Below are 25,436 nucleotides of genomic sequence, written 5' to 3' on the forward strand. Positions count from 1 at the left end.
GAAACCGGAGCACCCAGAGGAAACCCACGCAGTCACAGGGAGAACGTACAAACTCCTTACAGACAGCGGCTGGAATTGAACGTGGGTCACTGGTGCTGTAATAGCGTTACACTAACCGCTACATTACTGTGCCTGCCCAAGTAACTAAGTACTTAGAACATAGAACAATACAGCACAGGACAGGCCCTTTGGCCCACAATGTTGTGCCGAACTAATTAAATCAATGACTCCCAGTTGATCTAATCCCTCTTCCCCACACATTGACCATATCCCTCCCTTCTCTGCATATTCATGTGCCTATTGAAGAGTTTTTTTAAATGCTCCTATGCTATCTGCCTCTACCACCACCCCACATCTCCACATCCTTCCTATAATGAAGCGACCAGAATTCAATGCAATATTCTAAATGTGGCCTATCCAGAGTTTTATAAAGCTGTAATAGAACTTCCTGGCTCTTGAACTCAATACCTCGACTAATAAAGGCAAGCATGCCATATGCCTTCTTTACCACCCTATCAACCTGTGCAGCCACTTTTAGGGAGCCAAGTATCTAGACCCCAAGTTCTCTCTGTTCATCAATGCTGTTAAGGATCCTGCCATTAACTGTGTACTCTCCCTTTATGTTGGATCTCCCAAAGTGCAGCACCTCACACTTGCCCAGATTAAACTCCATCTGCCACTTCTCCGCCCACTCTGTAACTGATCTACATCCCACTGTATCCTTTGGCAATCTTCTATCCTATCTACAATACCACCAATCTTTGTGTCTATCTTGTGCACTTTAGTGTGACCAAACTAAGTTAAATTGCGTACTGCAAGGGATTGCTCCTGGAAAATTCCAGTTAATCTCCTTGAGACAAGAAAACCTCAACTCAAAAATATACACTCATCATATACACAAACTGGAGAGATCTCATTAACATAGCAAATCTGATTTAAAGAATTACGACCAGAGGCAATACTGCAAGTTAAGGCATAGAAATTGATGATTATCAATAAAAACCTGCAAATTACTTTAATGCACTTCTGTCCTATAGTGCCAGAAAACCTGAATATAAGGCAAGGTTTTGAGCTTTAACTCTTAACGTGATATTGTTGGATGCACCAACAATATACAGATGTACTTCCCTTTTGGAAATGACCAAATTGTAACTCTTGTGACAAAGCCAGTAAGATATCTTTATTAGTCACATGTACATCGAAACACACAGTGAAATGCATCTTTTGTGTAGAGTGTTCTGGGGGCAGTCCGCAAGTGTCGCCACGCTTCCAGCGCCAATATAGCACGCCCACAACTTCCTAACCCCTACGTCTTTTGGAATGTGGGAGGAAACCGGAGCACCTGGAGGAAACCCACGCAGACACAGGGAGAACGTATAAACTCCTTACAGACAGCGGAGGGAATTGAACCTGGGTCGCTGGCGCTGTAAAGCATTATGCTAACCACTACACTACCGTGCACTGTTTTGGCTTTTGTTTGACTCCAATGCAAGATGTACAGCTCATCAAAACCAGTTATTTTTTTAAATCAAATTGCTGTTGATTCTAATCTTAAATGGAGGGGTTGAAAAAGATTTTGAAATTAAATAATGGTCAAAAGTCAGAAAAACTATTTCCCTGAGCCACTGCCTCCCTTGTGCTCTCTCTACATCGCGATAAAGGCAAGCCCTTCTCCCTTCCAACACATTCCATTAAACTGCTGACTATCCAACCTCACTTTCCAGCCACAGTGATAGATGGTACTGTAAACTGAGCCCCTGCTTCATGCAATGTCACTCTCCTTCAAAAAACAGGCAGCAATCGATCTTCTCAAAAATAAAGATTTCATTTATCCTTCCACGAAACCTACAGCTTCATCTGCAAGCTCCCTTTCCACTCCAAAACCCCTTGTGGTTAACTATGCCTGCCTCTTGTGCAAACTATCTAGATACATAGAACAGTACAGCACAGGACAGGCCCTTCGGTCCACGATGTTGTGCCAAACTAATTAAACCAATGACTCCTAATTAATCTAATCCCTCTTCCCTGCACATTGACCATATCTCTCCCTTCCCTGTATTTTCATCTGCCTATCTAAGAGTCTCTTAAACACTCCTATGCTATGTGCCTCTACCACCACCACTGCTGGCAGTGCATTCCAGGCACCCACCACTCTCTTCATAAAATAACTTCTCTCGTACATCTCCTTTGTACTTTCTCCCTCCCACCTTAAATACAAGTCCTCTAGTACTAGACATTTCAATCCTGAGAAAAAGATACCGGCTGTCTACTCTATCTATGCCTTGCAGAATTTTATAAACTTCTATCAAATCTCCCTTCAGCCTCCACCACCCTGGAGTGAACAGCCCCAGCTCATCCAACCTCCTCATAGCGCATGTCCTCCAATGCAGGCAGCATCCTGGTAAACCTCCTCTGCACCCTCTTCCAAAGCCTCCATATCCTGAAGCAGTCAGTATTTTGTTTTTTTTATGTCCTTTTTGTTAAAATCCAAAGCGCTGCTGTAGAATATAACAGAAAGTTACTGGTTGGTGATTCTACAGAGCACCATTGGAACATGGATTTGGAAAGAAGCAATGAGGAAAGCGTTTGCAGTTTATATCAGTGACTGGGCCAGTTTTAAACCAGCAATAAATTATTCAAAAGACATGAGGGAAGCAAGCATACCATATATAGTCCATAAAATTTCATAGGAGATAAAAGAGCAAATTGTAAGCAAATTTCATGTCATGAAGAAGCAAAAGAGCAGTAACAGTGGGGTATATCAATTATCCTAAAATAAACTGGGATACACTCAGTGTAGTAAGTACAGAGGGCAAAGAATTCTTAAAGTGAGTTCAGAAGGACTCTTTTAGGCAGGCCCAGAGAGAGGTAGGGGATGGCGGGGGAGTAATTCTGGATTTAGTTTTAGGGAACAATTATGGGCCGATGGATGGAGCATTATTGCAAGAGCATTTTGTGGGATTTACTATAATTGAGTTAGTTATAGCATTATTATGGAAAAGGACAGAGGTCAAATAGGTTCTAACTTGGGGTATGGCCAACTTTCCTAGACTGAGAAGTGATTTTAGCAAAAGTGCACTGGAAGCATTTCAAAGGCAAATCAGTCTCAGAGCAATGGAAGACATTCAAGAATGAAATTCAAGGGGTTCAAAGTAAACATGTTCCCACTAAACCAAGAGTGACCATGCCAAATCTAAAGCCCCTTGCAGAGAGGATAGATAAAGTTAAAAAAAAACAAAGCTTATGTCAAACAATGGGAGCTGAATGCGGCAGAGAACTTTGAGAGTTCAGAAAACAGGAGAGAAATGAAAAGGGAAATGAGGAAAGCAAAACAAGGACATGGGAAAGTATGTGTAAGTTCAAAGAAGATCGAGAGTTTTACCTACAGAATTAGCAAAAGAATAACTAAGAGTAGGACATATTAAGACCAAAGAGGTGCGCAGAGGTGAAGGATGGAGGTAAGATTTTAGACCTACTTATTACGAGAGGAGGCCATTCAGCCCATCAGTCTCATTCTCCTAAACCTACTGCCTTTCATGTGTCCATCAGCCTTTGGTTTCCTTTGCCACTTACCTACACTTGGGATAATTTACAACAGCTAGTTAACCTACCAGCGTGTCCTTCAGACGTGGGAGAAAACTGGAACAAAATGTGCAAACCCCACATAGAATGCACCAGAGGTAAAGATCAAACCTGGGTCGCTTGAACTGCAAGGCAGTCACTGTTCCGTCCCTGATGAATATTTTGCAGCTGCCTCACAGAAGAGGGAGACAATACCCATGTTCTGGTTAAGGAGGAGAGGGGTGCAATCTTTAATGAGATGACTGCCGCAAGAGAGGAAGTGTTAAGTGGTTTAGCATCTTTGCAAATGGATAAGTTTCCAGGCCCAGATGAAATACAACCCAGGCCAGTAAAAGGTAGAAAGAAATAGTTCTGACTACAAATTTTCACTTGCTGTCAGAGGGGCACCAGAATATTGGAGGATTGCCAACATTGTATTAATGTTTTAAAAGGGAGGAAAGGATAAAAAGGTCGGTTAGCTAACTAATAAGTGGGGAAATTAATAAAGTCAATCCTGCACTGATTAATGCAAGACATTCAGTAAGGGAAGGTCATATCCAAGTAACTTAAATAACTTTTTGAGTAAGTATTAAGGAATGTTCATGACAGCAGTACATTTGATACAATCGAAATGGATTTTCACGAGGTACCAAATGGGAGACAGGATCAAACAGACAAATTGGATCTAAATTTAGCTCTGTAGCAGGAAACAATCGGCCAAGATTGATGGGTGTTTTTCTAACTGGAAGACTGTTACACTGAGGTTCCACAGTACTCAGAATCTTGTTTTATCAGTTAAGTAATATGCATGATTAGTATGGGCATGAAAAAAATTGTAGAAGATACAAAAATTAACAGTGTGGTAACAGTGAGGAGGAAAGCTTTGGACTGCAAGAATGTATGCCATAGAGTCAGAGTCATACAGCATGGAAACAGGCCCTCGGCACAACTGATCCATGCCGACCACGATTCCCATCTAAGCTAGTCCCATTTGCCTGTGTTTGATCCATATCCCTATAAACCTTTCCTGTCCATGTACCTGCCCAAGTACCTTAAAAATGTTGTTAATGTGCCTGCGTCAACCACTTTCTCTGGCAGCTGATTCCATATACTGACCACCCTCTGGGTCAAAAAGTTGCCCCTCAGGTTCCTATTCAGTCTCTCCCCTCTCACCTTAAACCAATGCCCTCTCAATGTTGATTCCCCAACCTTGGGAAAAAGACTATGCACATTCACCTTATCTATGCCCCTCATGATTTTATATAAGATCACCCTCATTCTCCTATGCTCCAATGAAATGTCCCAACCTGCTCAAGCTCTCTCCATAACTCAGTCCCGAGTCCCAGCAACATCCTCATAAATTTCCTCTGCACTTTTTCCAGCTTAATGGCATCTTTCCTATAGCAGGGTGACCAAAACTGAACACAATATTCCAAATGCAGCCTCACCAACATCTTGTACAACTGCAACACAACGTCCCAACATCTATACTCAATGCCCTGACTGATGAAGGCCAGTGATCTAACTTTCATACCACCCTACCATGCGGAACCTTATCAAAGTCCTTACTGACGTCCATGTAGACTACATCTACCATCCCACCCTCATCAACCTTCTTGGTTGGTTCTTCAAAAAAAACTCTATCAAATTTGTGATACATGATCTCCCACACACAAAACCATGCTGACTCTCCCTAATCAACCTCTATCTTTCCAAATGCATGTTTATCTTATCCCTCATAATCCCCTCTAGTAAGTTACTTACCATAGATGTTCGGCTCACTATCTATAGTTCCCAGGTTTTTCATTGCACTCTTCTTCAGTAAAGGCACAACATTAGCCACCCTTCTGGCACTTCACCCGTCGCTCACGTGATGCATATATCTCAGTCAGGGCTGCTGCAATTTCTTCTCTAGCTTCCCACAGTGTTCTTGGATATACCCGATCAGGCCCTGGAGATTTATCTATCTTCATACATTTTAGCACATCCAGCATCTCCCCAGGACATGCCCATTAACTATCTCAAGTTCTGAGGTCTTCATATCTTTTTACACGGTAACAACAGAGGAGAAATATTTATTGAGGGCCTCGCCCATCTCCTGTGGCTTTACACAAAGATGTCCACTTCAGTTTTTGAGGGGCCCTATTCTCTCTCTAGTTACTCTTGTTCTCCTTAAAATAAAATCTCTTTGGATTCTTCATAATCTTCTCTGCCAGAGCTATCTCATGCCTTTTTTTGCCCTTCTGATTTCCTTCTTGAATATACTCCTCCATCCCCTATACTCCTCCAGGGATTCACTTGATCCCAGCTGCCTGTACCTGACCCATGCCTCCTTTTTCCTGACCAGATCCTCAATATCCCTCGTCATCTAGGGCTCCCATTCCCGCCAGTCTTTCCCTTGACTCTAACAGGAACATGCAGACTTTGCACTCGTGTTATCTCACTTTTAAAAGCCTTCAACTTGCCAGACATCCCTTCTCCCGCAAACCACCTACTCCAATCAACTTTTCCAAGTTCCCGTCTAAAACCTTATAAATCTGCCTTGCCCCAATTTAGCACTTTAACTTGTGAACCAGATCTGTCCCTTAATTAATTTAAAACTCATAGAACTATGGTCACTGGTCCCAAAGTGCTCCCCATTGACACCTCAGTCACTTGTCCTGCCCTATTTCTCAAGAGTACATCAAGCTTTGTCCTCTTGCTAGTTGGCCTTCTGTACATTGTCTGAGGAAACTTTCCTGAACACCCTTTACAAATGCCACTCCACCTAAGCCCTTAGCACTATGGCAGTCCCAGTCTACATTAGGAAAGTTAAAACCCCCTATTATGACAACCCTATTATGACAACCCTATTATTCTTGCAATTTTCTGAAAAACCCTCCATATTTGTTCCCCTAATTTCCGTTACAGGACATTCCCTCAGTAATTTAATATCGGACTATTGCCGTTGAATATTAGGGGACCTATAGTACAATCCCAACAAGGTGATCACCCCCTTCAGCTCCACCCATATAGCTTTACAGGACAATCCCTCAGTGATTTAATATCGGACTATTGCCGTGACGTTCTCCTTAATTAGAAATGCAATTTCCCCCTCTTCTCTTTCCCTCCACCTCCTTCCCGCCTATCGCACCTGTACCCTGGAACATTAAGCAGCCAGTCCTCTCCCTCTTTTAGCCATGTTTCTGTAATATCCCAGTCCAATGTAACTATCCGTGCCCTGAGTTCATCTCAGGCTGAGGAATGGCACTGTTGAGAGTTTCCAGCATTTTCTATTTTTAGTTCAGATGTCTGGTAAATGCAATTGTTTTGATCTCCAAATTTCCATTCCCAGACAGCTTCAATCCAAGAGGATTAAGGTAAAAAGGTGAGAAACTGACTATGCATTAATTATAAACTTCTCAAGTTTACCTTATTGATCGATAATACCAGAGGATTGGACGAAAGTAAGCCCTGCATCTTTGTTCAAATAGTGGCAAACCAAGTAACCACAGGCTACCATATTCAGCATTAGTGCTGGGAAAATTGCTGGTTAACATTTTTAGGGATACACCCTGGTGAGGAATTGGCCAGGTACAGTTGCTTCGATTGAGTGTGCAAGATTCGAAGATGTTGCTGAAGTTTAAACTGAGCCAAACAGGTATTTTCTTAAAGGTCAATGAGGTCGTACATAGAATGGGAATAGTATAGATGGGATTTCATTAAACATTTGACATGATTTAACATGACAGATCTCTAATTAAAACTGACGCAAATGGAAGTAGATAACCCCCACACAGTGTATCATCATGCCTGATGCGCCTTGACCCACTTCTATGATTCTTCCTTACTGAAGTCCATCACAGATCTCTTCACAATAATCAGGATGACCATCACCAACCTCTGGACTTTTCGCAATTCCTTCCAAATTACCGCCCATTGCCAATTTTAGTTTCTGAAGCTCCCTGATTTTATTCCAGTAAACAAGGTATAAACTGTTCCAATGGAACAGACTAAATTTCTTTCATCACTGCTGCATGTGAACGTTGTGCCAAAAATGAAAATTTCCTCCAAGGATAACCAAACTAATTAAAAAGTTGTAACTTCTAATGGAAACTTCTGTAGATGGGCAAAGAAGTCGGCATGGACATGGTGGGCCGAAGAGGCCAGTTCTGTGCCGTATGACTCTGTGATTCTGTGCCAATTTTGCTACTAAGTCTGGTTATGTTCTGTCTTAATACAAATGCTGATTTGATTACAGAGAATGACTATCGAACCATAGAACCACAGAACAATACAGCACATTACAGGCCCTTCGGCCCACCATGTTGTGCTGCCCAATTTGAAAATTTGAGACAAATTTAATCAAGCATTGAAAAAGGGAATTCGAAAACATGAAGAAAGATATTGAAATCTACAAGAATATGGGTCACAGTTTCAACATAAGGAACTGTGTAGGAATTCACAAGCCAAATACCCCTTTTAATGCTGGATGTGTCTTACTCTATGAGCTAAAAACAAAGCAATAAAATTATCATTTTGTCTAGTCCTTCATGTTTTGTACATAAGGAAAAAGGCAGGAAAATAAAGGGCTAATGACAAAGTTGTCGACGGCTGCTGTTGACCTGAATTCCGGGCAGATTCTGATCAGCAAGCAGTAAAAAAAATCCATGGGAGATTTTAAATGAAAGATGTCAAGTCTCATCCTTGCCAGAACATTAACATCTGCCTCCTGCTACAACAGTTTGATGTTGAATTCTAAGCCACAACAGCCAAGATTGACAAGAAACCCGATTCAAAAATGGAAATGCAAGGTTGGATAACAAAGAAAATTAGTACCCAAGCTGTAAATTTTAGGAAGAATATACTGCCAGCTGACTACTAAAGAGAAAGAAATTGCCTCCTCCCAGTCCTTTGATTAAATAGACGAAGTAAAGCCAGGAGCTGAACACTAACGCTGATCCATTGCTGCTTTACAATAGCAGTGGCAAAACTCCAAGTGGATAGTCACATAACCACCCAAATGCTACCTCCAGCAGCTCCAAACAGCAGATGATGAAACCTGTCTGTTGGCCACTGGGTTGCACAATGCCTGTTATCATTCGATAATTAAACAAAGGGGAAAGAGTCCAACATTTATATTCCGAACGATTGGCATCTTCCAGGTGTGCCCCTCAGCACATGATTTGGACAGCCACCCAAAGCACCTGGGGACACAGCCTCCTGATGTGCTTTTAACAGCACACTCTTCCCAGTGCCGGATATACATCAGTTGTTCAATTGAAGAATTCAACACTATAAAAAGTCCAATGTTGCCTGCAGAGGCAAACAAGCAAGATGGAAACAGACTATATAGTATAAACTGGTGAAACTTTCAATATCCTGTGAGTTAAATTAAACTGGAGACAAGGTTTAAACAACAAAACGTGCATGTCCCATGCATATTTACTTCCTAATCTCATTCAGAGCACGGATTAAACGCTCTGTCTGAACTGAGCAACTCACGAAAGACCCAGCAGCAAGACTCCATGCACTTCATCTGTCTGAAAGGACATGAATGGTTCAAACAGGATCCAAACTAGACATGGGCAACGTGGTCACTTAATGTATAATGCAAACAGTGGAATATCAAAACTTCCTCCATCTCCCAGTGGGGCAATCCAGACCAGGCAGTGCATGAGGAGACCAAAAACAACATTCATAAAGTATGGTAAAAGTTACAATGCAAAGGCCTCTCTAGGTTCATGTGAAGACCACGATGTCTCAACCTCTACATGTTGCAGCAAGTTCCAATTTCTAACCACTTCATCAACTTAATTAATTTTTATACGATAAGGGGATAGACACTTGGACAATTTAACTCCTGAGGAAGCTGTGGGGAAGAGAGGAAAGCACAGTGCAACCTATTTGATTTTCAATGGGCCCCTTTTAACTGAGTGACATGTGCCAGGAACCCCAGAGGCTGAATTCAAAACTAACTCATTCCAGTCAGGAAGACTTAAAATCAATCCATTTCCACATGTGCTATTTAATTGGTAGTTAAAGGCCACCAGACTGAATAACGTGGAGAAGTGCTAATATTTCAAGGGGGAAACAGTGACAGAGAATAGAATGGCCTTGCCAAGGCAGTGGAGGATTAAAGTGCCGATGAGTGGGGGCTTTATTTTGTGCCCATCCATGTTGCACTTGATCAGAGAACAGTTAATGCTGCTGCTGAGGTTAATCATTACTAGGCTTTGAAATGTGAATCAAACTCTATATCTTGCGTTTGACAAACTTACTAAAGATTGTTCAGGATTTAACTGATTGAATAGATGAAGGGAGAAACAGTGGATATTATGGATTTAAGTTTTTAAAAGGCCTTTGGTAAAGTTTCACAGAAGTGGTTAATATGTAAAATTAAAGCACACAGGATTGGGGTAATGTGCCCGGTTGACAGACAGGAAACAAAGAGTAGGAACAAATGGGCATTTTTGGGATGGCAGATGGTGACTAGTGGGACACCGCAGGGAATCATACTTGGGCCCCAGCTTTTCACAATGTATATATCAAGGATTTGGCTGAGGGAACCAAACGTCGTACTTTTATGTTCATCGGTGGCATGAAATTGGGTGGGGTTGTGAGGACGATGCAAAGAGGATTAAAGATGATGTAGACAAGTTGAGTGAGAAGGTATATACATGGTAGATGCAGTATGACGTGGATACATGTGAAGTTATCGACTTTGGTAGGAAAAACAGAAAGGCAAAGTATTAGATAAGATTTATTAGTCACATGTACATCAAAACACACAATGAAATGCATCTTTTGCGTAGAGTGTTCTGGGGGCAGCCTGCAAGTGTCACCACGCTTCCGGCGCCAACATAGCATGCCCACAACTTCCTAACCTGCACATCTTTGGAATGTGGGAGGAAACCGGAGCACCCGGAGGAAACGCATGCAGTCACGGGGAGAATGTACAAACTCCTTACAGACAGCGGCCGGAATTCAACCCAGGTCACTGGCGCTGTGATAGTGTTACGCTAACCGCTACACTAACTGGTAATACATTGGGAAATTTTGATGAAAATAAAGAGTTTCTGGGTGGCTTTGTCAACTGATTTTTGGGGTAGTGGGACTGTCATATGAAGAGATTGGGTCAACTAGGTTGCATTCACTGCTTTAGAAGAATGGAAGGCAATCTCACTGACAAAATGCTGACAGGGCTTGGCAAGCAGGATGCAGGGAGGATTTTTTTTCCTGGCTGAGAGGAGCTTGAAACTAGGGGCCTCAGAATATGAAATAAAACATGTAGGACTGAGATGAGGGAAGATTTCTCAGTGGGTGGTGAACCTGTGGAATTCTCCATGGAAGCCAATGAATATGTTTAAGAAGGTGAAAGATCTCTTAGCTCAAAGGCTTCAAGAGATATGAGGAGAGGGCAGGAAAATGGAATTAATAAAGAATATCATCCATGATCATATTGAAAGGCAGAGCAGGCTCAGAAGGCCAAACCACCTACTCCTGTTCCTATTTCTATTCTCTGAAAATGGCAGACGAAGAGGACTTCTGCAGATAAAACTGACTAATGTTTTCAATATTTTAGCTCTTCCTGCTCTGACGGAGACTTTCACACTGGGGGAAAAAGGAAATCACATGCTTATACAGCTGGCTGGCAAATACTCCTTGAAATCATGTGCTGGCTAACACTGTGAAATTCAGTTTGCTAACACATCTGGTCATGCCAGATTCGTGAATCAGGACTTTTCTAACTCTGCATCTTAAATAGTGAGCACATGAAACCTCAGTTTAACCGAACAGAATCGATCCTTGCAAAAAGGTCAAATGATTGACATCTTCATATCCTAACCACAGCACTTCTTTTCCGACTATGGCCCAGTGCATACATCCTTCAGAACATTATTTACCAAGTGGCGAAATCCATGACCTAGACTCTCATAGTCTACTCTTTCTGGCCACAGACCACTCACACACACATCTGTGATTCTCCATTCTCACGCAACCTGTTTATATCGACCAGCATAACCCTGGCTCTACATTCTTGTGGCTACATCCCTCAGGTCACCCTTTACCGATCGCTGTACCATTTCCCTGTTCTTTCAACCTGACAGCATTAGCCTTGTTATAATGCTTTCTATCGAGACAGTCTTGTAAAAGTGTCTGGGTTACCAAGGGAATACAATTTATTTAGCTCCCCTTCAAAAAAAAAGTGCCCAATAAGGGAATTTTGTTGAGTATGATCCTTTGTTTTGTTTTAATCCTAAGCAAATCTTTCTTCAAGTTTCAGAGCAAAAGCACTTACCTGTTTAAGTGAGGCTTCTGTTTTCTTGGAACATGACCTTCTAGCAGGGCAGGTTTGTGGTCTGGCAGCAAGCCTAAAGAAAGCAATTAGTGCCACACTGGTAACTATAGTAGCAGCTGTATTTTATAGACTGTAAGTGTTGCATGTGCATATAATAGTAAAGTTCCCACACACAGAAACCCAAAATGCAGCTGTAAAACCAGCCGCAAACATGTATAAACACTGTTGCCAGCATTTTTAAAAAAAACTTGTAGCATCATTGACAATTGCAACAATCTTAGTAATCATAGTTTTGGATGATTGTGAACTGAGTCTTGCCTCAAGCAAACCATTTTGTCCAGCAACACCACCTCCTCTTTAAAAAATCACTGCAAATGCCACAGTTGTCAGCTCTTGTATTGCAATAAAAACCTGCAGATCACAAACCAATGGCTTCCAAGTGAGTGCATGTGTGTCTGTCTCGCGCTCTCATACGCACACAATTATGAGCCACAGCAAATGATGATTCAATTTGAGTGGAATATAAATTAATTTGTGGTTAGAACATGGAAGTGAACTGTATACTGGCACTATGTGATATAGTAGTGATCCACAAGGACAAAGAAAGATTTGCGTTTCTATTGCATTTTTCACCACCTCAGGACATCCCAAAGTATCCAACAACCAACTAAGTAATTGTAAAATAAGGTCACTGTTGTAAAGTAGGACACTCAGCAGCTAATCTATGTAGAGCAAGCTCATAAAAAATCACTAAGGACCTGATAAATGCAACAAGCAATTTGATATGAGAGATAAACATTGGTCAGGAAGCTAGAAGGATCCATCCTATAATTTTTCCAAAGTGGAATTATCATGTTTGTCTGACAGGGAAAAGGGGGTCTTCATTTAATGTCTTGTCTGAAAGGCATCGGCACTTTCTCAGTTCTGTATGGGAAGAGTTGATGTAGATTTTGTCCTCCATTCTCTGGAGTGGGACTTGATCGTTTGACTCTGAGACAAACCTGCTGCCAGCTGAAACAGGGATGACACGAGCAAGATCCCAGGATCAGGCTCAGTGCTGACAGTTGGCTCTTTTCACACTGAGAGAAATGAGGGGTTTCCAATTCTGAATATCGGTCAGGCGGCCGTCTGAAAGTGAGCTTTGCATGTAGGCAGGTTGGGGAGTATAACAGTGTCCTCCTCAAACCACCTGAGGTCCAGACATGGATCAGCGTAGCCATAACTAATTTTTTTAAATAATATATATGCACACTCTGGACTGAAACTGAATACTTTGCCAAATTAAATGAAGACAGGGCTCCATAGATCATGTTGTGTTGACCTCTTCCCGGAAAATAGTAATAAAAATATTTTTACACTGCATTATATGTTGTAAATTGACTTTAAAGAACTCTTACAATTATATTTAATTTCCCCTCTACTGCTTTATCCTTGCCCCCAAATTACTAAATTGTTGGAGATCATCTGACTTGCACTTACTGAAGGTGGTAGCTGGGAGTGAATTGGAGTCAAAACAATAAAGAACCTTAACTTTACTCTTACAATTCTTAGTGATTTATTTGGGGAGTGTTTATTCCCATTTCCTCTCCTGTGGTACTACAAAGCCCAGTTTTGCTCTGCTTTCCATCACTCTCCTTCCAATAGATATATTTATTGAGTAGTCATGTGTACATCAAAACACATAGTGAAATCCATCTTTTTGCGTTACTGAGAATATGCTGGGGGCAGCCCGCAAGTGTCGCCATGCTTCTGGCGCCAACATAGCATGCCCACAACTTCCTAACCCGTACGTCTTTAGAATGTGGGAGGAAACCAGAGCACCCGGAGGAAACCCACACAGACACAGGGAGAATGTACAGGCTCCTTACAGACAGCGACCGGAATTGAACCTGAGTCGCTAGCCCTGTAATAGCGTTACGCTAACCGCTACACTACCGTGCCGCCCACCACCCTCCCCCCAATATGTTAATAAATATTAACATACGGTTTATTTTTCTGTAAGTCAGCCACGGTTCAGTTGGTAGCACACTTGGGTTTAGATGGGTAAACAGTGCTGTTCAAAGCCGTGGGGAAACAGATTCAAAATGACGAACAAGAAATACTAGTGCGATACATGGAAGAATTCTTTTTTTATATATACAGATGGTAGTTATGAGCCGAAATGTACTGCCTTTAAGGGTGGTAGAAATCAGGCCTTCCAAAACTGAATTGGCGGGCAGCTTGTGGGAAAACAATTTACAAGGCAATGGGGAAGGAGCAAGGTAACAGCGTGGCTTGTTTTGTAGAGTCGGTATGGATTCAATACGTTAAATGGCCTCCTGCAATTTTCCAAATCAAGACTGTTGTTCTTAAGACATTTGACACAAGTGACCTCCTCTCAGGCCTAGAGTTTGCTTCAGCTTTCAATGCGATCATTTACCTCCAATACTATCAGAGTCCAAAAATCTATTGACTTCTCAAACATACCATCACTGTGCATTAAAAACCTTCCGCAGTAGACAATTCTAAAGAATTCAACAACTTCACATCCCATTCATGCATTAAACATATAATCCAGATTGTCAAGGCTCTGTAGTACTGAGTGAGTGCTGCCCTGTCAGAAACATTGATTTTTCAATGAAATGTTTAACCACAAGATGAACAGCAGGGATTCAATGGGATTGTTTTAAAGAATACTGGAATACACCTCAATTTCCTATATATGATTTCTTCCTCCATCAACATTACTAAATTTTTGTTGTTTATCTTTTGGCTGTTATTAGGGGTTGAGTTCAGCACAGTAATAATATTTTGGAAGTATGTAATTTGGGACATTTGGAGAAGACAAAAGGCGGAATCCAAACAAAAGTCCTTACTGTCCTGAAGTTAAGGCTTTGAAGTTAACCACAAATTATGATCAGAAGACCAATAAAGTTTCTTTTGCTCCTTTAATTCACCTTCTTAGGCAGTCCCATGGAATCAAGGATGTCTTCCTTCCATTCCGTTTCTGTGGGCCCTGAGGTGGTTGATGCAACCAACATATGTGAAGCAGGGGCACCTTGTTGGGGTAGGTGAGTGGGTAGTCTGGCACTCGGTGCACTCCTCCCTCCGTACAGTCGGTGGCTCCACTTGCATCCAATGAATGTACGTCAGGTTTTGATTGTGCTTCTGAACGCTCCTCCTCCATTCTGAGTGGTCACGGGCCAGGGATTCTCACAAGTAGGTGGGGATTTACACTTTATCCCGCGCCCCCCCCCCCCCCACCCCACTCCCCCAAGGAAGCTTTGAGAATATCCTTGAATCACTTCCTCTGTCCACCTGTTTCAGAGCTCAGAATAGAGAACCTGTTTCAGGAATCTGGTGTCAGGCACGTGAACAACATGGCTTGCTTATCAGAGTTGGCTGTCAGTAATTAGGCCCTCAATATTGGGCATGTTTGTGCAGGGCAGAATGTTGATGTTGTTCACTTACCCTGCCGGTGGGCTTGGAGGATTTTAAGGTGACAGAATTTGTGGTGTCTCTCCAGTGCTTTGTGGTGCTTGCTCAGAAGCATACGTCATCATACGCATCATGAAGTTTGTGAAGGGTTTGAGGTCTTTTTCTTCAAACTCACATTCTTCCTCAGACAGCCATAGGCTCCCGAGATATGGGAAGCTGTGTATGTTTTTCGGGATACTATTGTGGGCCTCCATTGTCAGAGGGTGATGCTGGACAACAGGAACAGATTTGTACAGGATATTTGGTTTGCTAACGTTAAGGGAAAGATCTTTTCTCTCTTACAAAGGTAAACACATCAATGATGACTTGAAGCTTGGCCTCCAAGTGTACAGATACAGAAGTGTTCTCTGCATACTGGAGTTCAGTAACTGAAGTTAAGGTAACCTTGCCTGTGGAATGGAGGCGACACCTGCTGAACATTTTCCCATTTGTCCTGTAGTTTACCTCCAATGGCAAACGTTGGAAGTGATATGCAGCAAGAAAAACCGAAGGAAGGTGTTCGAGGGGGATGGTACAGTTGTTTGACACTGGTCAGCACTGAGATTAGTTCTATTGGTTAAGATCATGATGCAAAGACAAGATGAGACGAATTTCTACTGGCAGGCAAACTTGAGAAGGTTGCTCCACAGTCCCTCTCAATTCTCGGAGTCAAAGGGTTTTTTTTCCCTCTCACAAAAACCATGTACAGTGGTTGATGCTACTCCCTGGATTTCTCTTGAAGTTGACGCACAGTGAGGAGCGAGTCCATTATACCTCTAGGTGGACTGAATATACACTGCCATTGCTCTCAGATGCAAGAGCAAAATACACTGCATTACGAGCCTGCTTAATTCTATTAATTAGGAGATCTGAGAGCCGAAACCCAATCACTGACTTGTGCTTCCTCTAGATGGCATGTTTCACCTGATTTTGAATCAGTCAGCACAGTAGCAGAGCAGGCTCAGCAGGTTACTTTCCGAGTGGATGTCACTGCCTTGAGGGATGTTGGATGGGGGCCTCCGCCAGTCTCTGCGTTCACAGAGTCTGCACAGCAGATGGCTTTCCACCTCTAACGCAACCCACAGCCACTACCATCAACAGCCCTCTCTATCCAGAGGATTCTGGCATCGGGAACTGAAAACATTGAATGCCAATAACTAGGAAATGAAACAAAATGCTGGGAGTGGGGAGGTTTCCTGAAGGGTTAACATTCCCAAAGAAGCTCCGTCTTAAAATGTTACCTGTGTCTCTTCTACCTTGCATGTCACACTTTATTTCAAAGGAGTCAAAAATCACTGAAGCTTAAAAGCTATTGTGGAGGTAAAAACTAATGTGACACCTAGAGCAGTCATAGCAGGCAACATGTTTTGTGCCACTTTTTAAAACTTCCCTTCTCCACCCCAATTAAAAAAAGTTGCTTGGTGTGCATGGACCGTATTCTGGCGTGCATCTTTAACATGTAATTTGTTGAGCAAAACAGTGATAGGCTCCTTGTGGGTATCTGTGTGGTAACTTAATGTCATCTAGATCCAAGATGAATGTGGGTGGGGTGTGTGGAGACCCAGCAGTTCCAGGGTGGTTTAGCCTTACATCAGTTTTGTTTCTGCACAGCTGGGGCCCAGTGGTTGTGTGTGTTCTCCTTGGCAATGACCCATCCTCTATCACAGACGTGTGTCATGCACTGTGGGAGGGGGAAGCCAGCAGGTCTCTAAGGAAGTTTGAGGGGGTTTGGAGGGCAGCTGAACCACACATCTGCCAGATCTGTCTAACTCTAGGCAGAGACGTTGGACCATACACGCAGGCAAAAGATGCAGATAGTCCTGCACAAATTTCTGTTGTTTCCCTCTGGCCAAACGTTCAGCATTTGATTTCTACAAACTAAGGAATAGTTAGTCTGTCCATCAGGTCTGTTCTGCCGTTCAATCATGGCTGACTTTTCAAACCCATTCTCCCACCTACTCCCCATAACCCTTAACCCCCTTACCAATCAAGAACCTATCGAATTCTGCCTTAAATACACCCAATGACTTGGCCTCCACAGCCCTCTGTGGCAACAAATTCCACACACTCACCACCCTCTGACTGAAGAAATTCCTCCTCATTTCAGTTTTAAAGAAACATCCCTTTATTCTGAGGCTGTGCCCTCGGATCCCAGACTCTCCTACTAATAGAAACATCCATGTCCACTCTATCCAGGCCTTTCAGTATCCGGTAGCTTTCAATGAGATCCCCCCTCAACTTTCTGAACTCCATCGAGTACAGGCCCAGAGACGTCAAACGCTCCTCAAATTTTCTTTTTTCCCTCTTCCTTTCCCTGAATCCATTAGTTGTTAAAAGAGGCAGTGACAGCAGTCAGTGGAGTGGTATGCTCATCCTGTGAGATGTGGGAGATCAGAGAGAGTTCAAGTGTCTTCAGGAAGTGTGTCCAACTGCAGCTTCTCTCAGACTGCATGAATCAGCAGTTGGACTCACTGAGGAGCATACAGGAGGCAGAAAGGGTTACAGATGGGAGTTTCAGGGAGGTTGTCACACTACAGGTCGAGTGACCATCAGGAGGGGCAGGCAGGTCGTGTTCCCCTCTCAAATAAGTATAGTGCTTTGCAGACTGTTGTGGGGGGGCAGAATGGAGGAGAAAATGACAGCAGCAGCCAGATCAGTGGCACCACAACTGGCTCTGTTGTACAGCGGAGTAGGTCAAGGACTAGACGAGCAACAGTGATGGGGGACTCTCTAGTCAGTGTTTCTGTCGTTGCAAGTGAGACTCCAGGATGGTGTGTTGCTTCCCTGGTGCAAGGGTTGAGGGTGTCTCTGAGTGGGCACAGGACATTCTGAAAGGGGCGGATAAGCAGCCAGAGGTTGTGGGTCCACATTGGCACTAACGATATAGGCAGGGAGAGAGATGAGGTCCTACAAAGAGAATTTAGGGAGTTAGACAGAAAGTTAAAAAGCAGGACATCCAGAGTTGTAATCTCAGGACTATTCCCTGTGCCACGAGCTAATGAGGCAAGAAGTAGAAAGATAGTACAGTTAAATGCATGGCTAAGGAGCTGGTGCAGCAGGGAGGACTTCAGTTACATGGATATATTGGGCTCTCTTCCAGGGTAGGTGGGACCTGTATAAGAGGGACGGGTAGCACCTACACTGGAGGAGCACCAATATCCTCACAGGGGGGTTTGCTGGTGCTACTCGGGATAGTTTAAACGCATGGCAGGGGGAGGGGAACCAGGGGAGTAGGTCAGCAAGTGGAGGGATTGTGCAGGCAGATGGAATTAGTTAGAGTCATGGTCGGCACAGACATCGTGGGCCATAGGGCCTGTTCCTGTTCTGTACTGTTCTTTGTTCCACAACCAACTCTTCAGCTGTCCATGCCTACGTACTGCAAAACTCAGACAACATTCAGACATGGGCTGATAAGTGACAAGTAAAATTTATGCCACAATAATGTGAGTGAATGACCATTCCAATCAAGAGAAAATCTAACCAACAACCCTTAACATTTAATAGCATTACCATCACTGAGTCCCCCATCATCAATTGATCAGAAACTCAGCTGCATCAGCCAATAAATACCATGGCTGCAAGGCCATGGGTATCCCACAGTGAGCCAATTTTGGATCCCATCTATCAACATGACTCGGATTCCTTGTGCCTTAACTGTCTGGACCAGCCAACCATGCGGAACGGTGTCAAAATCCTTACTAATTTACATCACGGAAACCAGCCTCCCCTCCGTGAACTCTGTCTATACTTCTCGCTGCCTCGGTAAAGCAGCCAACATAATCAAAGACCCCACCCACCCCAGACATTCTCTCTTCTCCCTCCTCCCATCGGGCACAAGGTACAAAAGCCTGAAAGTACGTACCACCAGGCTCAAGGACAGCTTCCATCCCACTGTTATAAGACTATTGAACGATTCCCTAGCAAGCTAAGATGGACTCTTGACCTCACAATCTACCTCATCATGGCCTTGCACCTTATTGTCTGCCCGCACTGCACTTTCTCTGTAACTGTAACACTTTATTCTGTATTCTGTTATTGTTTTACCTTGTACTACCTCAATGTACTGTGTAATGAATTCATCTGTATGAACGATATGCCAGACAGGTTTTTCACTGTACCTTGGTACAAGTGGCAATAATAAACCAATTCCAATTCCTCAAAAAACTCAATCAGATTTGTGAGACATGTTCTCCCCTGCACCAAACCATGCTGACTTCTCCTAATCAGTCCTCCCTTTCCAAGTGAAAATAAATCCAGTCCCTCAGAATTTTCTCCAACAACTTTCCTAACACTGACGTAATGCTCACCAGCATGTAGCTTCCCGATGTATCCCTACCTTGTTGTCCTCTTGCACCTTATTGCACTGCACTTTCTCTGTAACTGTGACAATTTACTCTACTGTTACTGTTTTTACCTGTACTATATCAATGCACTTTGTACTAACTCAATGTAACTGCACTGTGTTACGAATTGACCTGTACAATCGGTTTGTAAGACAAGCTTTTCACTGCACCTCGGTACAAGTGACAATAATAAACCAATACCAATACTGCCCTTATTGAACAAGGAGACAACACTAGCAACCCTCTAGTGTTCTGGTACCTCATCCGTGGCTATCGAAGAGGTAAAAATCACCGTCAGAGCCCCAGCAATCTCCTCCTTTGCTTCCCTTCACATCCTGGGATACATTCCGTCAGGCCCTCAGGATTTACCTACCCAAATGTCCTCCAATATTTCTAGCACTTCTTCCTTCCTGATATATGCTCCAGAATATCAGTGTACCCCTCCCTTAACTCTCCTTCTGCTTTGGTGAATTCAGCACAGACATCATGGGGCTGAAGGGCCCATTCCTGTGCTGTACTATTCTAAGTATTCATTAAGGATCTCACTCATATCCCCTGGCTCCATGCAGAGATTACCTCTGGTCCCTGAGGGAACCTATTCCTTCCTTAGCTACCAACTTGCATCTAATATACTTATAAGAGGTTTTAAGATTCTCCTTTCCTGCTTGACAAGGCCATTTCATGGCTCCTTTTGGTCCTCCTAATGTCTTCCTTAGGTTTTTTCCTATGTCCCCAATAAACCTCAACTGACTCATTTGATACCAATTTCCTATCCTGGACATACACTTCCTTCTCTTCCTCGACCAAACCTTCAATATCTCAGGAGCTATCTTTCAGTGAACACAGGCCTTGATGATGAACTTTACTGTCACCTTCAATGTGCCAACATGTCTGTGGCCTTTCAAAAGATGAGTGAAGATCAAGGCATCATGATGCAGTGATCGCTGTATGTTTCTAATTTATGGACTACCTACAGCAGGCACCTCAAAGGTCTGCTAAGGTATCCCCAATCCTCTCTCTGTGAAATTCTCTACTGGAAGGATAAGCAAACCTAAATCCACATTCTCACCCAAGCCAACGTCTCCAGCATTGAAGCTCTAATTACACACAGTCAGCTCTGCAATGCAAGCCAGACTCCCAAAACAGACACACCACTCCAAGCTCTGTTACAGCAAGACTGGACAGAGGAAACGATTCATGGATGACCTCAAAGTGTTCCTGCTGCTCATGTAGCATCCCTATCAACACGTGGACATTCCTGGCCCATGATTAGTCAAAGTGGAGGCCGGCAACACAGGCTCCGTGCATCCAGCCCAAGTAAGTGTCGGGATGGGGGCACTGTTGGGAGATTTCAAACAGTGGGCATGCTCCAGTACGATCTGTCTGAACACTTAAGATGCCATGGGTAGGTTCAAATACAGGCTGTCCCCGGATAACGAACAAGTTCCGCTTTCACAGACGTCTGCAAATCTGAAGATTCAGAAAAGTCTCTCGGTATGGTAACCGTACCGCCAAAGTATGTAATCAGTGTCATCACAAGCATTTAAGGCTGATAAAAAAGAATAATTACTAAAAGTGGAGAGAGAGGGAGGAAACTGGTTCTGCTGTTCATAGGAATGAGTGTATGTACATACGTCGAACTTTTGAATTTAATAATATTATGGGAGCTTGCTCATATGTGGGGGTGTCCATAAATCGGGCGTTCGCAACCTGGGGAAAGCGAGTAACACAACAGTGTGCACATGCAGGCAGATGAGGTCTACACCTGCAAAAACACCTGATAGAGAGCAGACAGACATTTCAAATTCAGTATGTCACCAAAGACTCTTGCAAATTTCTACAGATGTACAGTGGAGAGCATTCTGACTGGTTGCATCACCGCCTGGTATGGAGGCTTCAATGCACAGGATCGAAAGAGGCTGCAGAGGGTTGTAGACTCAGCCAGCTCCATCACAGGCACAACTCTCCCTGCCATCAAGGACATCTTCAAGAGGCGGTGCCTCAAGAAGACGGCACCTCAAGAAGACGGCATCCATCACTCAGGACCCTCACCATCCAGGACATGCCCTCTTCACGTTACTACAGTCGGGGAGAAGGTACAGGAGCCTGAAGACCTACGCTCATCATTTTAGAAACAGCTTCTTCCCCTCCGCCATCAGCTTTCTGAATGGTCCATGAACACTACCTCGTTATTCCTCATTTGCACTATTTATTAATTTTTGTAATTTATAGTAATTTTTACGCCTTGCACTGTACTGCTGCTGCAAAACAACAAGTTTCATGACGTATGTCAGTGATAATAAATCTGATTCTGATTTAACCAGAATAAACAAATGTATGTTGATATGTTCAATGGCAGTTTACTACGACTGTCTTTGATTTACCACTGTGTGTCACCCAGTTGCCATGATACCCTGCAGAAGCGTGGGTCACTCCTACCTGACAAGAAAGTAATTCATCCCATTTATCGTTTGAACAAAGGGCAGAACGTAAGATTTTTTAACAAATGCTTTCATTTTTCAACCAGTTAAAAGCAGTTTTGTTTTCATTGTAACCTGATGAATTTGGCTTACACAGAAAATAGTCCTTTAAAAGTTCTCCGTGATGAGCTTTGCCCAGCTGTGGCTGCCTACGTCAGTGGCCGTGGGTTGCCTTCTTGATTTGATGCAATTCTCTTTGCAATGGTGACTCCAACTATATCCAACATGTAGACTGAGAACTGAATTACCCAACCATCAGGTTCCCTCTCATGAATGGCATTAACTAATCAGTTGAGCTTGTACAAAAAACAGAAGGAAGAATGGAATAAAGAACATTTTGGTAGGTTTAGATGAAATACATCACTCAGGACCCTCACCATCCGGGACGTGCCCTCTTCTCGTTACTACCTTCAGGAAGGAGGTACAGGAGCCTGAGGCTCCACCGTCAACGATTTAAGAACAGCTTCTTCCCCTCCGCCATAAGATTTCATCATGAACCCATGAACACTACATCATTATTCCTTTTTTTGCATTATTTATTTATTTTGTAAGTTATAGCAATCTTATGTCTTTGCACTGTACTACTGGTGCTAAACAACAAATTTCAAGTCATAAGACAGTGATAATAAATCTGATTTTGACTCTAAATCTGTGCACAATGATGATGATGAATAGGGGATAAATACCAAGCAGGACATCAGTAGTAACTTCCCTGCTCTTGGTCAGTCTTTAACATCAATGTGAGACAGCAGATGGACTGATTCTAAGCAATGCAGGAAATTAGTTCTTATCAGTGCCTTAATCTGTGTTACCGATACATCCATCTAGTAAAGCACCCTAAATTGTTCAGTCAATAAGTACCTAACCCTTACCCAGTGAGTAAATGTGATCAAACTCCACCTCAGCAAGAAGGGAAGAATCCGTCTGCAACTTAAGACGATGATTTCCTCACATTTCCGGTTCTGCTGAGGGCCTATTGCTTTCTCCACAGGTGCATCCTCAGCTGCCAACAGTTTCTGGCAGTGTCTGATTTTGTTTCAGATCTGCTGTCCGGAGGAACCGCGAGGAATGCAGGAAAGGAGAATATGCAAGGACATCTTTCAGTGCTGCTTGGAAGCTGCTGCAGGACCTCGCACCAGTGGAGGGAAAAGCCGTGGGAGATGCACAAAGAAAATTCGTGAGTGGGCACCAGTAAAAGTAACTGACAGCAGAAAGTAAAACCCAAAAATGCTGGATCAAGAGGCCATGAGTACAAAGAGCAGGAGAGTCCATGGAAACAAGAGACAGAAATCCGCAGTGTTACGTCACAGGGCAGGTAAGTGATTAGTAGTGATTGTGAGTTAAGTTAACCAATAGCATTTAACTAAATTTTAACAATTAATTAATTAACTTAATAAGGTAAAAAAATGTGAATAACACTAAACTAATTAAACAAATGAATAAAACAAAAGGAGGACGGGAAATGCTCTGATAATCCTTGAGCTGCAGACATTGACCAGAGATAAATGCCAGGCAATGATAGGGTTAGGGTAATAAGGCAGATGAATTAACAGTGCAAACAGATGTAAACAGACGCAATATAATGCATTATGGAGACAAGGCTACAAGTGTGACTAAGGCTGGGAGCTGAATATTCAATGATATTCGATATATGGGAAGGACTGGCCAACAGAAAAAACAGGTGTGGTAGTGTTACTAGTAAAGGATGAAATCAGAGCAGTAGGGAGAAATGTAGAATCTGTCTGTGTGGAGCTAAGAAGCACAAAGGGACAAAGAAGCATTGGTGGGAGTAGCCTAGAGGCTTCCAAAAAGTAGTGGTAACGTAGGGGACAGCATGAAACAGAAAACTGGTCATGCGTGTAATAAAGGTACTACATTAATCATGGGTGACTTTATAGAGTGGTCATACCAAATTAGGAATAATATGGAGGATGACTTCTTAGAGTATGTACAGGATTATTTTTTTAATAAAACCAGTAGATTGAGGAATCAACTAGGGAAGATTAGGTTATTACAACCCTATCTCTAATGCATGCAATGAGAAGAGGTTAATCAATAACTTTGAGGAAAGAATATCCTTAACATGATAGAATTCTTCATTAAGATAGAAAGTAGAGTAGTTCAATCTGAAACTGGATCCTAAATCTAAACAAAGGGAATTATGAATATATGGACAGTGGAGTTTCAGTAAAAACATGACAAGGAAAGACAATGGCTAACACATGAAATGAATGCAGAAACTACAAGTTATAACTGCCTTCTTGGCGCAAAAGATGTAAACATGGCTAAAAAAAAAGTTAATGACAGTATTAGATCTAAAGAGGATGCAGACAAGGTTTCCAGAAAACACAGCAAGCCTGAGGATGGGGGACAGACTAAAATTCAGCAAAAGTGGAACAAGGCTTTGATTAGGAGAGCAAAATCAGAGTACGAGAGTGAACTTGCAAGCCACATAAAAGTGGACCATAAAAGCTTCTACAAAGTACAGAAAATAAAAAAAGATTAATGAAGACAAATGTTGGTCTCTTCCAGTCAAAAACAGAGAATTTAGAATGGGGAACAAAGAGGTGGCAGAGCAATTAAATGAATACTGTCTTCACAGGAAGGGACAAAAATAACTTCCCAGAAATGTCAGTGGACCAAGGAATATAAATAAAAACAAAGTGGTGGGGAAATTAATGGGACTGAAAGCCAATAAATCCCCAGAGCCTATTATTATGCATCCCGGAGTACTATAAGAGGTAGCCATGGAAGTAGCGAACGCATTGGTTGTGATCTTCCAAAATTCTACAGATTATTGAATGGCTGCAGAGATTGAATGGCTCCTGAAGACTAGGGTGGGGGATGGGAGCGTGGAGGGAGGGGTAGGGTGGTGGCAAATGTAATCCCACTATGTAAAGAAGAAAGAAAGCAAGGAATGACAAAGCAGCCTAGCATCATTAATGATGAAAACACCATTAATTCCATTACAAAGATTGTATTATCAGGACATGTCGAAAATATCAATGAGTCCAAAGGGAAACCTACTGGGTTTTTTTTAAGGATGTACCTGGTAGAATAGGTAAGGGAGAACCAGCAGACGTAGTGCATTTGAATTTTCAGAAGGCCTTTGATAAAGTCGCATGTAAAAGGCTAGTGTACAAAAATAAAGCAAATGATGTTAAGGGTAGAAAAAACTGGCATGCAATGAAATTCGATTGAGAGAGAGAAGAGAGCAGGAATACATTTTTCAGGGAGACAGGCAGTGATTAATGGGGTACCACAGAAATAGACACTTAGCTCACAAGTAGTTCCAATATATATCAATAATTTGGA

General features: G+C 42.7%; 1 protein-coding gene across 3 annotated transcripts in view; it reads right to left on the minus strand.

Annotated features, from left to right (window-relative positions):
- Positions 1–25,436, minus strand: part of mrps18a (mitochondrial ribosomal protein S18A) — an 88,546-nt gene that overhangs the window by 35,490 nt on the left and 27,620 nt on the right. For 2 of the 3 annotated variants that reach the window (XM_052024746.1, XM_052024745.1), the window contains one exon: positions 11,843–11,915. The exons of the other annotated variant lie outside the window; for it this stretch is intronic. In XM_052024746.1, the coding sequence (XP_051880706.1) occupies positions 11,843–11,915 (73 nt within the window). The remainder of the gene's footprint in view (positions 1–11,842; positions 11,916–25,436) is intronic. 3 annotated transcript variants of the gene reach the window in all.

Source organism: Pristis pectinata, chromosome 10 (assembly GCF_009764475.1).
Source record: "Pristis pectinata isolate sPriPec2 chromosome 10, sPriPec2.1.pri, whole genome shotgun sequence".
NCBI lineage: Eukaryota > Metazoa > Chordata > Chondrichthyes > Rhinopristiformes > Pristidae > Pristis > Pristis pectinata.